General features: G+C 41.6%; 2 protein-coding genes across 2 annotated transcripts; both read right to left on the reverse strand.

Annotated features, from left to right (window-relative positions):
• Positions 1-62: 62 nt before the first annotated feature.
• Positions 63-3,757, reverse strand: capsla (calcyphosine-like a). Its single transcript, XM_083690099.1, has 5 exons — positions 3,699-3,757; positions 3,074-3,161; positions 2,715-2,892; positions 2,309-2,518; positions 63-1,767 (listed from the first exon to the last, which is right to left on the reverse strand). The coding sequence occupies exons 2-5, from the start codon at positions 3,154-3,156 to the stop codon at positions 1,666-1,668; spliced, it is 573 nt and encodes a 190-aa protein (XP_083546225.1). The 5' UTR covers positions 3,157-3,161; positions 3,699-3,757; the 3' UTR covers positions 63-1,665.
• Positions 3,758-5,726: 1,969 nt separating this feature from the next.
• On the reverse strand, positions 5,727-7,000 carry LOC310819205 (uncharacterized protein; the record flags this gene model as incomplete). Its single annotated transcript, XM_083690449.1, has 2 exons — positions 6,667-7,000; positions 5,727-6,190 (listed from the first exon to the last, which is right to left on the reverse strand). Exons 1-2 carry the CDS (start codon positions 6,974-6,976, stop codon positions 5,727-5,729), a joined length of 774 nt encoding a protein of 257 aa, XP_083546575.1. The 5' UTR covers positions 6,977-7,000.
• Positions 7,001-18,534: the final 11,534 nt, after the last annotated feature.

An 18,534-nucleotide genomic window follows, 5' to 3' on the forward strand; every position in this document is an offset into this window, starting at 1 on the left:
TGGGACTTGGCTGCTCATCATATTGATGAGTGTGAGGGTGTTTTTCCTCTACATTTTATGGTATGGCACATAGACTGCAGTTTCTACTTTGGGACCTTTTTACTCACTCTCTACTACCATACCTCTGGGACCCACACCTCCAGAGGGGCTCTTCCTGTCACCGTATATTGACTAGTCATCCGGTCAATTGTATGTACATCTATTTGAACATGCCCCCCCCCCCCCCCCCCCCCCCCGCCCAAACCCCCACCACCATCACCATCCCTTACCCCCATTCAGTCTCCATTTCTTGAGTAGTTTCTGGAAATGTAATTTATTTTTGGTTCATCATTTTCATTAGGCATCTAACACATATGCACTGTTTGTATTGGCTAGCCAGCATCACTCAGTCCTCAATGATAGCGGTTTATTTCCTATTGACCTAGTACATAATAAAGTAATAAATAAAGACTAAAACCACCACGGCTCTCTTCCTGTGGGTTAATACACCAAGGATAACCAATGGGCGCAACAAGGATTCGCCTCAATGTTTCTCTAAATTTAACTGACTTTGTGTTAATAGTCATTGATCTTGATGGGATATTTTTGTTCGTTTTATGTTTCTCAAGAAATTAACTCAAAATCAGTCGACATTCTGCATGTAATGGATTTTATTTCCCCAACATCTTGAGGGTTTATATTGTGTTGATACCGTATTTTTTTATTTCATAATATTATATGAACGTTTTATCCATTTTCATTTCATTTAGAAAACAAGTTGGAATGAAGATTTATTTTGTGTGTGGACATTTTGAGTGCATTCAGACAACTGTACTACCCTTGAATGTCATGATGTAAATTTGAATATATTATCATTTAGTAGAGCACCATGTTTCTCAACTCCTTCAATGTCTCCCCCTCTTTACAAAATAAAACATTTTGGAATGACTTGTGTTTCTTGTCATGGAATTCTGTATTCAAGTACTGTCAAGCATATGCAATTAAATGATGAATATATAACTGTTTCTGTCAGCTCTGTGGAAAAATCTGACATAGGAACTTTCTTAACGGCAACAATATTACAATGTACCAGTAGGAAAACAGTCAATACAATTATTATCAAATCCCTTGTTTCAGTCATTTCAGACAGTGTAGTGTCAAGTTGAGTTATGTGTGCAGTGTACACCAGGGGGCACTAGAGGCCTAGGAAAAAGCATGAGGAATGCTGGAGAGAAATATGGGGTAACAGATGTTTTAGGTCTGGTGATTCTCAATTCATTACTTTGGTATGGATGGTGTGATGACTTATGGAGGCACACACAGGTACAACACTGAAGGAGTGATCAACTGAGGCACATGGGAGAGTTTAGGCAAACTAGAGAAAATATGTATAATGTATTCACCATGAGAGAGATATCTCAGCTAAATAAAATCATACAGGCCAAAAAACTAATTTCTTCAAAAGTAAACGTTTATAGTCATTCAGCTGGCTTGAATGCAGAACAGGGCGTGGCACTGGATTAAAAAGTGTTACATTCAAGCTGAAAACATTTCACTATTTTACTTTCATAATCAATGTGAAACGTTTTCAGATTCTAAATGATAATTTGCTCTATATGTATAGCAGTTTAGTGCAAGAGATAAGTAGAAGAGAAGCCCTTAGTGCCCGTTGGTAAGGGCTCATATCTACAGCTTCCAGGCATTCCGCATCATGGTTGCAAAGTACGCATCCTCGTCAATGGAGGCACTCACTCCACTGTAGTAGTTTATGAACTCCTCCTTCGTCACCTGCAGGAGAGGGATATGGAACTGTCAGCTTGATCAAGAACAGGCAACAGAATGGACCAGGGGGCACTCTGTGGCTCAGTTGGTAGAGCATGGCGCTAACAATGCTTAGGTTGTTGGTTTGATTCTCGCTGGGACCATATATACTGAAATGTATGCACTCACTGCAATATAAGTCGCTTTGGATAAAAGCATCAGCTAAATGGTATATATATATAACATGGCGAGGGGGAGGGCTAACACTACCCTCTCTAGGTAATTTTAACTCTATGTAATTCAATTTAACTCTATTGCCTCAAGAAGGTCTCTGGCTGAAACGTTGCTCATATTACAACTTATTACACTCACGAGCAGAGACGGTGTGAGCCTCTTTTTTTCTACTCCTGTTACTCTACACCCTAAGAGGCACGCTTTTCCTACACACTTGTCGAATAGAGCATACAGGTGTGCAAAAGCCCTTTTTGTCAACTCTATGTAAATTAAACACTCTGCCTGCTGAAACCTGATGCCTTAAAAAGGTCATTTTAGTAAATTACAAGTATACCTTGCCATCTTTGTCATTGGGGGAATCGAAACTGTCCAGGAAGGAGAGGAACACCTGTTCCTCAGTCCACTGGCCACTCTTGTATTTGGGGTGTTTTGTGCCGTTGTACACGCCCCTCAAGTCCTCCACAGTCACCACTCCGTCCCCTGTCCTGTCCAACTTCTTAAAGGCCTCGGAAATCACCTGCTTCCTGCAGCTGGACATAGGAGGCTAATGGAAACGTATCAGCACACTGTTAAACTTAATCATGTATTTGAAAACCACTATCAGGTAACTAATATAAGGATGTCCAGTTGTAATGATTAACATGATCATGATGCCTACATAATGCATTAACACATACATACTGATTATCAAGATTTAGTAATTGTTAAATTGTGGTTAATTTAATAGTCACTCTACCAACCCTCAGATTCTCCAGAAACTCATTGAAGTCGATGGTGCCACTACCATCCCTGTCTAAAAGTACGAAGATCTGCTGTGCCTCGTCCCTGTTCAGGGTCACACCATAAGTGTCAAGTCCTTTCAGAAACTCCTGCATGTCCAGGGACTTGCTGCCGTCATCATCCATGATACGGAAGGTCCTTTTAGGGAAGGGCGGGAAGAAAAGCCATATACCAACCATACCTATTTACCATGAACACTGTATTTGTCCACTTACTGTATTTTGTCAGAATTTTCCCTTGTGTGTCAGAATGAACGTAACTGGAAGATAAATAAAGGATTCTAAATGGTTTGTTTTGTCCTTTGATTGGTTCTACTTGCCTTGCCAATCCTTTTATCCCAGCAGATCCTCTGGCCAGACATTGCTGTCTCAGTCCCTCCAGTGGTTCTTGAGTATTGGCCATGTCTCCTGGAAACGCAGCACAGATACAGTACAACAAAATACAGAATCTGCTTACTCGATGCTTAGAGTTAGGTAGTGGGGCTGTAATACTGGAAGTGAAATCAAACAAATTACGTTGGCAAGGAGAAAAAGAAGAGACCCGTCCCTAGTGACCTGCAATAAACGGTATCCATGGAAGCTGGGTAGCTTACTTGATAGCAAAATACATAAGGAAACAGAAGGAAGCAAATACATAAGGAAACAGAAGGAAATATACACTTTCATATTGTATCAGGCCTGCATATCTTAGGTATTTCACCTATTTTTTTCTTTCGTTTAATGCTGTTTATAAGGCAAAAATAATTTCGATGCATAGTTTAATCCTAGTTGCCCAGACAACACACAACAAGGGCTCATTTCTCAAAGCCTACACCGGAAATGTTGAGAAAAAGTAAATCTTTTTTTGATAAGAAAACAATAATATCGAATGTGTCAATAGCCTAAAGACTGACGTCGCAAGACGCGCTTGCAGAGGAGAAAAAGTTTGATCTAGTGGTCTCTCACCTGTTGCGTTTGCAGATTGCGCGTTAGTGTCGGTAGAGCAGGCTGTATCACGCCCCTTACTCTTCTTTTCACAATACTACGAGAAAGTTACTAGAGACCAGTGCCTCTTGTGGATAACTATGAGTAGGTGAGGCATTGTGCTGTTGGACCATACATCCTAAAAGGTCGTCCTTGCTTTAATTGCTTTTGATCACCTAGTGCCTAATGAAGTCGTTATTGAATATGATGTTCTGTATTTCTATATGATGACTTAAATGACCTTTGTCTCTGTGTAAACTGAAATGTGTAAGCTGCTGTGTGCTAGATTTTTGGTGCAAATGTGTCTGTCTCTCACCCCTCAGTCACCCTAAGAGGCACGCTCACCGTGGACCTGCAGATGCATGGACGCACCTCTATCTAGACAGATGGTCTCAGTTATTTTTGGTTCCACTAGTGCGATTTCAAATCCATCGTAGTAGTGATAGTTTGATTGGATCAGTCAGTCATACTGTAGGCTGTAGGCCCTGTTGTAGGCCCATTGACAATGACTGTAGGCCTGATGCTTGTTAGAATAATTGTTATAATAAGGATGGATGGAGTCACATCTGGATATGCCATAACAGTGGAAATATAAGGATGTTAAAAAGAAAAATCTGGTATCCGGGTGACCTGTATGGGTACTAAGGTTATTATTTTTGTATTTGTTTGTATTTTTTTATGATCAGTTGAAGTCACATAATGACAGAGACCAAACTGTGTACAGAGAGAGGCAGAATGACGACCAACAAACCCTGGGAAATGGGTAATGTTTATTCAACAGTTATAAGATAAAACATTTTTTGGCACAATTGCTCAATGGATAAGCTGTCTCTAAATAAATATGCAAACCATAATTTACAATAAATACACATTATCCATAACAGAGATGCACTGCATCATTCCTGTTGAGTGTAACCACAGTGCTTACTGCAGAATAAGCCAACTGTAACACTACGGAATTGTTGCAGTGAGTTTGCGTTGAAAAGGAATGATGACCATACAAGAAAAATACATGTAATGATGCATTTTTGGAGCACAAGAAGTATCATCATTAGTATTTGTTCACATTATATGTCAGCACTTCGATGCCGAAGAGACCAGAGAATTAAAACACCTGTTAGCAGAAATGTAATCATTCCAAAGTATGATCAAGTTGATTCTGTAAATGGATTGTGGTCTCTAGTTGAAATAGTTTTGGCAATGCTTTGAGGAAAGTAATTGCAGAGGATGATTGATAACATTTCTGTGTGTTAAAGTCATTTTGTGAAGGTCTGAGTTGATAAAATGGCTCAAATGGAATTTGTTGGAATACTATTTGATGAATATCCCTAATAATATCTCAAAATGTCAGAGTAGATACGGTGAAATGTTGTGATATTTTTTTAATTTGGTTTTCTTAGTAAATGATGGACGAAAGAAAGTTGTTTGATAGTGTTCCCATGTGAGGGAGATTTTCCTAGTTGATCATCTATACATAACATACAAAAGTGGGTATCAAGCCTGAAAACAAATCCAGAGTGCCATCATGTTTTGTATTCAAATGAACACTTGACATTCGCTTGCTTCTATACCTGTGTAGTAGCACCGTAATACACTTGTGTAATAACAACAATTGTCAGTTTTATTACCATTCATATGAAAACAAAGTTGTTACTACAATAACCACAATGTTACTACACAGGTATACGAGTAAGTCTCACCAGATCATCTTAATCACAGATGTGTTTCTCTTTGCCTCACCACACAAACACAATAGTTTTTAAGTGTCCAGGTGATTGCGTGCCAACCTTTTCCATGTGGCCATAACACGGGTGGTGCAAAGTCTGCCTCTAACCAGGTCGACATACAGCACATACGTACTGTGGGTGTGCAGGCCTGAACCTGTTCCCTTTAATCCTCCACCTCGTCTCCTATCCATGGGGACTTAGTCTCAGTAGCAGGCATGTGAGTGGAGGCGGTTGTTGTCCTTCGCTGAAGGAAAGTCTTGTGGCTCCAACCAACGCCACCAGCTCAAGCACAACCACACTGCCTTGCAGACACTTCCTGTAACGTGTGGTATCTGGCGTTGTTGTCCAGGAAGGAGATATCTTTCTCGTACGTGATTGGCCGGCAGCACGGAGTGTACCGTACCTTCTTTTTCCTCCCCTTCCTGATGACCCCCGTCCTCCTCAAGTGTTCTAGGGTGATGTCGTAGTTGCGTCTGCGCATGGTGCATTTGCCGCTGCAGTACCTGAACACCAGTGTCTCGTCACTGACGTAGCCCAGGCCCAGCTCGCTCACCGTGACCTGCACCTCACGCAGAGCGCAGGGCTTTAGTCTCCTCTTGGCCCTCTTAGTCCTCTTGGTCTGGCTCTCCTGGCTCTCCTGGCTCTCCTGGCTCTCTTCCAGACGCTCCTTTTGGATATTTCTGTCCATCAGAGTCCCAATAACCTGCTTCAGCTCCCCATCTGAGAAGCTCTGGAGAAGGTGGGAGACTGGGAAAGGAGAGAACAAAACAATCAGGTACAGTGGACTGTGCTTCCTGATGATTGTGCTGCTTACACATGAACAGGTCTATGAATCATGTTCCAGAGAATTAAGAATATTTGGAAACTCAAGGACCTATCAACAACATATGAAGAGGAATCGTGAGATCCAACATGTTCCTTCTGGCAGGTGCTGCTTCAAGGGAATTAACACATTAAACCAGAATATTATTTTTAATCTCCACCATGTTCAGGGCACTTTAAGTACCACACAATTCTTGTATTTCTAAACTACCCTCTCGGCAAGCCAGTGAGGTGTTAAGTGACTGTGGTTTATTGGGAAGAATAAAGACATGTTCTATAAACAACATGGCGACTGTAGAGAGAGGTAGTAAGCCAGCTGTCAGAGACCTGACAACCCTTTTATACGGCACTTCATCTGAAGCCGCCTGGTTGCTAAGGGAGACAAAAACAGTTTATCTTACATTCGGAGAGGAGAGAGCTGATGTCGTCTGCCGTCCGCACTCTTCTGTGGAGCCCACCCATCGTCTTGGACGATGATGATGATTGTGGTGATTGTGAAGATGATGAAGATAATGATATTTCCCTTGTCATTGCTAATGATGGTGGTTTCAATGGTGATGATGATGATGATGTTGATGGAGATGACTGTTGAGCTTTGATCCTTTGTTTAAGTCTTATTGGTCCAATCGTAACCATGTTTTTAGTGATGAGGATGGACAGTGCTGCACCACAGAGCATGAAGGCAAAAGTGGCACCTTTCCATAACTTCATCTTAGAATGTGGAGGAGCATTGAAACTCTGCCAGGGAACAGAGACATAATGAGCCAGTTAGACATAACATACTGTTGCCTCCGTGTTAATGTAAATCAATTACCACTCGTAATCCTATGAACTACAGTATAACAAATTTGGCTTTGGTGTACGAAGACTATTATTAACCTAGTATTTATGCTTTTATGCTTAAAGGGGCAATCTGTAATTGGTACATACATTTGTTTCATTTTAAATGAATTATTTATATATATATATATATAAAGAATATAACTTATAACCTCATGAGCTTAGTTCAACTGTCCCATCAGAAACCATCCCTCAGCTGTTTAAAAAGAAAAGTGGCAGGGAGCATGCTTTGTTGTTGTTCGAATTACACATGTACCATGTAATGGGTATGGGAATAAAGGGTATTTTGTCATTTCCTCAATAAAACTAAAAACAATGACTTAATTGTTATCATATTAATATATACATCTTTTCAACCTCACTGAGATTTGTCTCCCAACACAACACTTATTCTCTGAGGGATTACAGTAACTGTCAGCCTACATATTAACATCGCTGTCAGATTCCTTTTAGTCTTCCAGAATGAGTAGCTTCAAGTTCACGAAAACCTGCAAACCCTACATTACTTGTTGACATGTAAGAATGTGGTGGGTGCAATAAGTCATATGGTTCTAGAGAGGAAAAAAAAAAAATCATTCCCCAACAGGAATCTCTAAGCCACACCTATTTACTGTGTTAAGATGGTGGGGGCCACTCCCTCTGTGAACATGTGTATATACACACGCTGTTACCCCTGTCCTCCCTCCTCCCTCCCCTGTGGTACTCTGCTATAGTAGGAACTGTCCATTCAAAGTAATTATCCCACATTTCCTCTCTCTCGTTTCATTTTTCAAATGACAAGCAGTTGGGAGGTTTTATAAGCTCATTAGTATTTTTTAAGCAAAACATTTCCCCAGACCAGGAAATGGTAAACTGACAGTGGCTAAGAACAAATCCAGACCAGTCCTCAGTCCAAAGTGTTTTGCCAGACTGGATATGAGAGAGGTGGACTCTAAGGACTCTTCAGTCGGGACTGATGTATTCTCCCTTGGTTAGAATAAGACAATAGTGTTATCTAATAGTGCCATCAGGTTGATAATACAGTACATAGAATAACTCTACCTGTAATCTCTGTATTCCACAGGTGAAAACATATATACTCCTATAAGAGTTGTCCAGCGTACGTCTAGTCAGATATGATATAACAAGCGTTATATCGTAGTGGTTTGCCATAGGGTCAAGGCACCTTGGATAGAGGGAAATGGTCAAATGTCAACCTGAACGACCTTGTCTGATTCAGAATAAGTAAATCAAACATCTGGATGCTGCTGCAGAGACATATTTGGCCTGCAGAGACATATTTGGGACCCTGGCGCATGTCTGAAGTTAGTTCTTAGTGGTTTGCCATAGGGTCAAGGCACCTTGGATAGAGGGAAATGGTCAAATGTCAACCTGAACGACCTTGTCTGATTCAGAATAAGTAAATCAAACATCTGGATGCTGCTGCAGAGACATATTTGGCCTGCAGAGACATATTTGGGACCCTGGCGCATGTCTGAAGTTAGTTCTTAGTGGTTTGCCATAGGGTCAAGGCACCTTGGATAGAGGAAAATGGTCAAATGTCAACCTGAACGTCCTTGTCTGATTCAGAATAAGTAAATCAAACATCTGGATGCTGCTGCAGAGACATATTTGGCCTGCAGAGACATATTTGGGACCCTGGCGCATGTCTGAAGTTAGTTCTTAGTGGTTTGCCATAGGGTCAAGGCACCTTGGATAGAGGGAAATGGTCAAATGTCAACCTGAACGACCTTGTCTGATTCAGAATAAGTAAATCAAACATCTGGATGCTGCTGCAGAGACATATTTGGCCTGCAGAGACATATTTGGGACCCTGGCGCATGTCTGAAGTTAGTTCTTAGTGGTTTGCCATAGGGTCAAGGCACCTTGGATAGAGGGAAATGGTCAAATGTCAACCTGAACGACCTTGTCTGATTCAGAATAAGTAAATCAAACATCTGGATGCTGCTGCAGAGACATATTTGGCCTTCAGAGACATATTTGGGACCCTGGCGCATGTCTGAAGTTAGTTCTTAGTGGTTTGCCATAGGGTCAAGGCACCTTGGATAGAGGAAAATGGTCAAATGTCAACCTGAACGTCCTTGTCTGATTCAGAATAAGTAAATCAAACATCTGGATGCTGCTGCAGAGACATATTTGGCCTGCAGAGACATATTTGGGACCCTGGCGCATGTCTGAAGTTAGTTCTTAGTGGTTTGCCATAGGGTCAAGGCACCTTGGATAGAGGGAAATGGTCAAATGTCAACCTGAACGACCTTGTCTGATTCAGAATAAGTAAATCAAACATCTGGATGCTGCTGCAGAGACATATTTGGCCTGCAGAGACATATTTGGGACCCTGGCGCATGTCTGAAGTTAGTTCTTAGCGGTTTGCCATAGGGTCAAGGCACCTTGGATAGAGGGAAATGGTCAAATGTCAACCTGAACGACCTTGTCTGATTCAGAATAAGTAAATCAAACATCTGGATGCTGCTGCAGAGACATATTTGGCCTGCAGAGACATATTTGGGACCCTGGCGCATGTCTGAAGTTAGTTCTTAGTGGTTTGCCATAGGGTCAAGGCACCTTGGATAGAGGGAAATGGTCAAATGTCAACCTGAACGACCTTGTCTGATTCAGAATAAGTAAATCAAACATCTGGATGCTGCTGCAGAGACATATTTGGCCTGCAGAGACATATTTGGGATCCTGGCGCATGTCTGAAGTTAGTTCTTGACTGTTGAGTTCAATTGCTTACATTGATAGTCCTTCAATAGGGAACCTCATCCTGTATTTGTTGGTTCAGTACCCCACTTATGCCACCCATGATTATAGCTTTCACTGTTTGCTTGTGCTGTGGATATGATAAATAGGGTCTAATTTTGAACAGACTTAGCTAGTTATGATAGCTACAGCAAAGGGTGACATCATTGTTTTCTCAGTCTATTAATAAGTCTGAATCATTTAACTACACAGGACTGGAGCCTTGGTGACTTCATAGGACCTGAATGCGCCACAGTCAGCTTGCTGTTGGTGCTATTTAGTCTCATCTCTACACCCATGGCCGCTTTCTCCGAAGTCTTAGTCATCATCAAGACACCAAAAAGTTAAGTGGGAGTTATTATCAAAAACTGATTCAGAAACAGGTATTTGATCACCATAATTGCTGTGCTTGGGAAGAGAATGCTCCCATCTGCGGTTCATAAGCACTTTGTTTCAATAAACGAGGTGAGCATCAATGACACTTGGTTGTTATGAGCTTCATGGGCCATTAATCAAGACATGCATTTAATATCCATCACTGGCTCTCACTGCTGCAGACATAAATACACAACTCTGACCGACATGGGCAGGGGCGTGACTGTTTTGTTAGGATGACCATGGACAAGTATGATTGAGTGGAACACTTCTTCAGCTAACAGGTGTTTCAGCTTTCAAGCCCACAGACAGACAAACCAACAGAGACAGACCGACAGACACAGACAGACAGACAGACAGACAGAGACAGATAGACAGAGACAGACCGACAGAGACAGACAGAGACAGACTAACAGACAGACAGAAAGACAGAGACAGAGACAGACAGATAGACAGAGACAGACAGACAGACAGACCTACAGAGACAGACAGAGACAGACAGAGACAGACTAACAGACATACAGAAAGACAGAGACAGATAGACAGACAGATAGACAGAGACAGACCGACAGAGACAGACTAACAGACAGACAGAAAGACAAAGACAGACAGACAGACAGACAGACAGACAGACAGACAGAAAGACAGAGACAGACAGATAGACAGATAGACAGAGACAGACAGACAGACAGAAAGACAGAGACAGATAGACAGAGCCATCCCAGGGAATAAAGAGTAGTACATGTGAGCCTATGGAGGTACAGGCATAAGGCAAAGTCATTCGGTACCTTAAGCCGCATGAATGCCAAGAAGGTTATAAAAACAAGTCAAACTTTTTGCTACAAAGCATGTAGCATGTCTGCCTTTCAGAACATCTCATAACAGTTTACTCCCAATGTGATCCAGAACACTCCGGTGCAAAAGAGTACTGGAACTAGCTCACAGGTGCATAAATTATATATATATATATATAAAAAAAACTGTAATGTACAAGAGATGGAACAGCATCTCCTGAGGGTAACTGAAAGTTCAACTTATTTTCTTTCTAAGTGAAAGCCAGGATTCTCCATTTAGGGAGATACAGTGATTAACATCATGATACATGACTGGACTAAACAAACCTGAACACAGTATCACAAGGCAATTGACCAATGGAGACAAACAATTCAATCAGATACAGGTGAACCTGATTATTTGCACAGCTGGTCTATGGAAATAGATGACTGATGGAGAAGAAGCTACGTCCAAGTTTTCTAATACATATATTTAACGCAATTAATATATTTATTCATTGTTCCAGTTGCATTGTCTGTGTGAAGATGCCATCCTCACAAAAGCATACATCATAAATCCCAAATTTCTGTCATAATTAGGCACTTATCCAACCAGATTTTTGGTCCGTTTCAAAGAACGCTGTGTATGAATGATACAAGTGTCATTTTGATCACATTTATATTGTGCGAAGATAATTGGGTCACTAGTCATTCTGCTGAGCTTGTGGTTGATTTTTATTATGTTGCTTTTTCCCTCCCTCACATACCAGATGCTGCCTCTCAAAAGTGGTCATTGAAAAATGGGAAAATAATTTGTGATCTGTCAAAATGAGGACAAAAGCCAGGGCTGTGGTGACGATGTTGTGAACTGTTGAGTTGAGTAATAGGGTGACATGGACAGAAGCATCAGCCTGCAGCCAAGTTGTATGTCATGATTACTGTATGAATGAAAAAGTCCTTTGTACCATGAAAACAGATGTACTCCCCCAATAGATGACATGTAACAATTATGTACGTCATATTGGGCCTCATGCAGGAAGCGATATACGAACAAATTTCCACTTATTTTTGTCGGTATCCACGATTTGTTTATTATCGTGGATTAGGTTATCGACTATTATTGACTATTAGGTGATGGTCGATAATCTGTGTTACATAATATTATGGTTCCTTGGAAGCTACTGTGGTGATACTGGCCTAACAGAGATGCCCAGTTCAGATTAGACACAGGTACAGGACTGTACTGGGTGTCTGTTATACCCCAACATGTGGCCTCCACCCACCCACCCACACACCTTGCCATGCCACTGAGCTCCACCCATGTGACCAGTTGCCCCTTTAACTACTCACACCTCCAACACCTCCAAATTATTATCTAAACAACATGGCTGAATAATGAGCGTGGCAAATAGTAAGAAAGGCACCTACTGTGTTTACTTCCTGGTTGCAGTGAAAGGAGAGTTTGAGGCTGTCCAAGAAGAGGCCTTCTCTTCCTTCCTTCACCCACTAAGCATCAAAAAGGCGCGGGGACAGATAGAGAGTGTTTGGGAGATAATGGGGACATACTCCAAAGGTCAGGGCTGGATTAGCACTAATGCCTGCTGGGTTTATCTGCTGTCACGTGGGTTAACACCAGAGATTGACAGGTTGAGGGTGGAGGACCCGGGCCTTGCCCTGTGTTTTAGGGTTAATCTGCAGACACCTCTCCCTCAGGGTTAAAGCCACCATAGGGCACAACCATGCCAAATAGTTCCTTCACGCGAACCTATGCACCAAGTTGCCAGGCAACCATTTGCTTGCCTGGGTAGTCAGTCTGAGAAATGTTGCTAGTTTAGATTATAATTTTCGAACTGAATAGATAATTTAATTTCAACTGTGAAACTTCTTAGCTATACTTAAAGTTGTGTGATTAAACCAATTCAAGAGAGAGATTTTCCAAATATGTGGTAGTTTTATTGTTTTACTTGGGGCTGAAACTGCCTTTTTTCATCCACTGTTTTGCTAGCCCCACCTACTTACATGTCTTATAAAAAAGTCTTATAAAAAAGTCTTATAAAAAAGTACAATAAAAAATCTATATTGGCTAAATCAGGAAGGATTTTTTTTAACCATTTGAAGCCTCCAGTAATTTCTTTGGGGCCACTCTTCTAATATACCACTCTGGGCACAGCCATGCCAACAGGGTCTATAAGAACACTACCATGCCAACAGGGTCTATAAGAACACTACCATGCCAACAGGGTCTATAAGGACACAACCATGGCAACAGGGTCTATAAGGACACAACCATGGCAACAGGGTCTATAAGAACACTACCATGCCAACAGGGTCTATGAGAACACTACCATGCCAACAGGGTCTATAAGAACACTACCATGCCAACAGGGTCTATAAGGGCACAACCATGGCAACAGGTTCTATAAGGGCATAGCCATGCCAACAGGGTCTATAAGAACACTACCATGCCAACAGGGTCTATAAGAACACTACCATGCCAACAGGGTCTATAAGAACACTACCATGCCAACAGGGTCTATAAGAACACAACCATGACAAGAGGTTCTATAAGGGCACAGCCATGCCAACAGGGCTTTATATACTACTTCTCCAAGACCAATCATAAATGGTCCAAGACCAATCATAAATGACAAATGTACTTATTGTAAGTCACTTTGGATGCTAAATGACTTAAATGTAAATTTAAAAATAAAGTCCATGATTTATTGAGCCATGTGTGTCTGTGCAGTGTTGGAACAGGTCATGGAACAGGATTGAAGAACACTGTTCTATATCCATCACCAGATCCTAATTTAGCCAAAATAGCAATGAGGCTGGAGATTAGGCTTTATCCTGGCCTTACAATAGGCATGCCAGGGTTCAATCAATCAACTACAGCTGGATAATTGAAACTAGGCTAAAACTATGTTTTTTTTCTGTGCTAAAGACTACGCTGTTTGAACCAGTAGCAGGAGGCCTGTAATAACACACACAACAGCACTTCCATATTATTTTGGTGTTGTGCATTTCAACATGTTCTACCACTCTGTACCACAGTATGTTTAATTTTCGTCAGTGCTGAGTTCACTTGAACTGGACATTGGTGCGCTGTGAAGTTGTGGAGACCTACATCGTCAGAGGGAATCCCTGCTATCACCTGTCATGGGTTGACACAGGTTAATCAGTGCTGACCTGAGCCCAGCAGTGATGCATGTAAGCCCCGAGGAGCACAGCTGAACCATGAGCTGTCAAGGTGGCGGGATTGACGGATGAACGCAGGACAAAGGAAACCCCAGAGGAGGAGGGGGAACCTCCATGGAATCCATTACCACTGCTCTATCCCTTTATATGTGAGCTGGCCCCAACGAGACACAACACCCACGCAATAGCCATCTTCTGACGTGTGACTGACCCGGACATTGGTCTGACGTAGGATGGCAGTCATATCCAGGCTGCTTCATGAGCCCTGGCATAAGGCCGTCACACCACGGCATTGTTGGTTTGTAGCTTCAAAACAGAGATGTTACTGTATGCTGGGGTTACAACTTGACGCATTACTGCTTACCTTCCGACGCCAGAGCTCTTTTTTTGCAAATCCATGTATCCACATGAAATATGTTGGTGTTTGTTTTAGTCTGTGATGACTTCCACTTGGCACTGGTTGAATACAACTCTCATGAGCATGCTAAAGCATGTATCAAATATCTGAGATGCGTTTTTACATCTGACATTTTGAGAAAGGGTCAGGTTGAGTTGAGAGTGACAATTTACTTAATTAGCCCTTTTCAGTGAGAGTCAACCAAAATGTCTCTTATTTTGGCCCTTCTATGGGCTTGTAAAATAAGACAGATTGGTGCCCAGATTAACATAGTTTAAAAAGGCTCAAGTGACTATAGGCTTAATAACGTGTAATCAGCATGGTTATAGACAAAACACTTCTCAAAACTCGTAAAATCACGCAGAAAGGATCCAAATTGATAGGCTGCACCGTATGGCACAGTCAGATATGGTTGAATCAAGCAGCAATTGTTTGACGAAGATAATCCACACAGAGTGTTTGCTGGCACCTCGATGCCTGCTGGAGCCACCCATGTCAGCATCACCTATACCGCCTCCCCAGTAAGCCCCGGCTTATACTTACAAAAGATGTGTCCTTACCGTTTGCCCGGCTAATCCAGATTTAGCAGCGTGGCGTCGTCTATAGCTGACCTCAAGGCAAGTGCTGGCTGAAGGAGATCTCCAGCACCATCACAGCCATGGGGTAGAGGAGAAGGAAAGAAACCAGCTTGTACTCCCCATGGACCCATCTGAAGCCATGTGCTTTGGAGCCTTCTGATGTGGGTGTGCTGACCTGATACAGACGCTTTTATCCATTTATTATGGTGACACTCCAGCAAATATATTCGTTATGTCGCAATGATTAAAATTCACACCTTGCTTGAAGTGATGATTGTGCTTCATGCTTTTCGTTCAATGAATAAGCCATAGCAGGGTGCATAGAGTGATGTTGTCCGAAAGAGGCAGGTGCGTCACTCCAGAAATCTCCTCTCTCCATACAGATGGATCCAGACATCCATTCCCTCCTTTGATAGACTAGATGAGGAGAGCACACAATCTACTTGACCTGAAACAAACAGGAGGTGTCTTACAAGCACTGATGTCACAGGGGCACCAAGAATGTTATAAAATAGTGTTTGTACAAATTTGTTGTACAATAGTTTTACATTTCCTCCCTTACCATCTCCAAAATATTCTCAGCTCAACAACTGATTGACAGTGTAACTTTTAAGTCTTGTAAAGCCTCATAACATCATACACGACTAACACAGTATCCTTAGATCACAACTTCAGCACCTCAACTGATTAAGTAGCACCACCATGTGTTATTATGCCTCCACTGTGGCTACAGTGCTTACCTCTAGAGCTGCATGTCCTGCCATCAGACGGTTCATCAGTAGGCTACGAGCGCGGAGGGGTACGGTGTGAGTTGGACACATGGGTGTGTGAGAGTAGTTAACTGGAACGTGTGCCGCTCCGATGCCTCTCCTCCCAACTGTTGCTCCTCCTCCTGCTCCGTAGCTGTGCCTGCAGGCCGACTCAGATTACGTTTGACATGATAATCTCCCTGGCTCTGACTACAGGACCCCTAAAGGATGCTTTGGCCTGGGCAAGCTTAGATGGACCTTCTGCTAGGTAGATGTCTGCCATTCAACATAGGAATGGCTGCTGTAGATATAGGTGAGACCAGTTGGCCTGTTTTCTTGTCCTTTTATAGGTGAAAAAAAGGTGTGATGGTTGTAAAGCAGGTAGCAGCCCCCCTTCTACCCCCTCTTTCACACCTTTCAAGGATGTCTATTTTTACGATGCTTCATCAAATGGATGGTAAAACAATAGCTGTAGCTCTTACAATGAAAGATAACACTGGGTAACATTCTACAATGAATCACTCTGGAAGCTGGCAGTGGATAAAAACAGGGATATAGTTGTCAAGAGGTTCTCCTCCAATACAAGCTACTATTTCCCCCTCTGAGCCCTCAGAGCAGCGTAGAGCAAATGCAGAGCAGATGGCTGGCCTTTAGGACAGTATCCTGTTCTCTAATCTAAAGTGCAAATAAATACCCCATCCAGGAGTGAAATGTGTGAGGTTCTAATGAACTGTCATACAAAAACAAAGGCCAAGAGACTTTTCCAGGGGTGAAGTGATGCTACTAAGAAGGTGTGCAACATGATTTAAATTTCGAATTCAACAGTTATTTTAAGGTCTTGGTGAAATTAATTTATGGGCAAATTATGGCCCCTGAATGGATTGCTCCAACGGGTGCTTTTATCTTAAATTAATGCAGAATGATAGCAGTAATCTTGCTGTCATGCAAATATTCGTTATGAGTCACTCTTGGACCATAATGGCAAAAATGATATGTCTCTCATCCACTGATTTCTCAACATCCATTACAAGGCATTGTTAACAGGCAGTCCTTTGATGCATCCAAACCAACAGGTGTTCAGGTGAGAGCCATAGTTTCATTGCCATGGTGACCCAAAACATAGACTTTGTGTTGTCTGTAGAGTGAAGCGAAAACAAGTCTGTTTCTCTTTCTGTCTTTGCTCCTAACCATGAAAAGTGTCATATAACTTTGTATAACTGTTGTATATCATAAACTGACGAGAGGATAGCCGACCTGGTGCTTCTCAAGATGGGAATGTTGAGTATGCTTAGGTGGCAGCCAACAAGCACAGCCTCATAGACACACAATTCAACAACAGATTCACCATGACTCATCACCACAAAGCTCATAAACACACACATATGGCTAATGATGTCCAGCAATGAGGAAGTATTATGAAATATCACATGTGTTTCATTAAAGAAATGTTTCCTGGCCATAGGGTTATTCACTTTAAAGTGAAAAACTGTACACAATAACTTCCTGGAATAGAGGCTGAATAAATACTGCAACTAGCATATTGTCCCCAGATGTTTGTCCCATATTTTGTTGTTACAGGAGGTTTTCCTTTACAAAACAGGCTATTGAGATTACATCAGCAATAATGTCACACTGATACTGTGTACACCAGGATATAAACAACAAGCAAAAGTAAGTTATGGCTCGTAAAATCATGGGATCAATTACCAGCAAATATAGGGTCAATCTTCTCCACTGGGGTTTTGTGAACAAAATCATTCTTTGTTTAGGTTTTGAGGATGTTCTCAATCAGTAGATTTGTAAACATTACATTCCATTTCAGGTGTATTTTGAAAAGGAAATGCAGAAAAAACACAAAACCGTATTAACCTCATACTGTATGTCTTGTGAACGATTTCAAGTCAACTGTTGCCACACATCATTCTATAGAAGTATACTATATATTGTACATAATAATATAAATATTATTATTACTCAGACTCATAATATAAATATTATTATACTATAATATATGGAGTATTGTGTTTCAAAGAGCAGGACCTTGAGTACACCCTTCAACATCATGCATTGGACACTTCCTTGGGAAAGTCCAGGCTTATTTTGACTGCGAGCTGAAATTAGGTTTATTACTTAAAATGATGTTATTATCTAGCTCGTGAAAATATACATGAAAGATGCGACCAGGCTCTGTGACACAGAGGCTACTGGTGTTTTGAAACTATCACTAGGGCAAGTCATAAGAACACTTCGCATAATAACAGTATAATAGCATAATAGTATTCATTCACATAGATATTTCTGTGATACTGTTAACAGTAGATAAGTAAGATGCAGATACAGCATGCAGTATAAATGCAGCATTCTCCCTGAGCGCTGCATTGGTGTTGCATTGGTGTTGCATTTCTCTCATTTCTGGACCTACATTATCAAGCTGCCTAACAGCGCCCCCACCTGTCAGTCCTGTAAACCTACACAACACAGACGTACAATTTCACAAGTACACCCATTTCCATGACAAAGCGGAATACAATGTTTTCAATTTGTAAATATGAAAAATGTTTTTTATTAAATGTTTTGGTCAAATCAAATAGAGTCTCTAGAGGGAATCAACTCCCTT

Source organism: Argentina silus (assembly GCF_951799395.1).
Source record: "Argentina silus genome assembly, chromosome: 18".
Taxonomy (NCBI): Eukaryota; Metazoa; Chordata; class Actinopteri; order Argentiniformes; family Argentinidae; genus Argentina; species Argentina silus.

What these genes read in the sequence shown, in the direction of transcription:
- capsla (XM_083690099.1), bottom strand. Translation starts at nt 3,156, where the DNA reads ATGGCCAATACTCAAGAACCACTGGAGGGACTGAGACAGCAATGTCTG. An exon ending in GGGATAAAAGGATTGGCAAG is followed by an intron (nt 2,893 to 3,073) that starts GCAAGTAGAACC and finishes CTTCCCTAAAAG; the next exon opens with GACCTTCCGTATCATGGATG. An exon ending in AGTTTCTGGAGAATCTGAGG is followed by an intron (nt 2,519 to 2,714) that starts GTTGGTAGAGTG and finishes CGTTTCCATTAG; the next exon opens with CCTCCTATGTCCAGCTGCAG.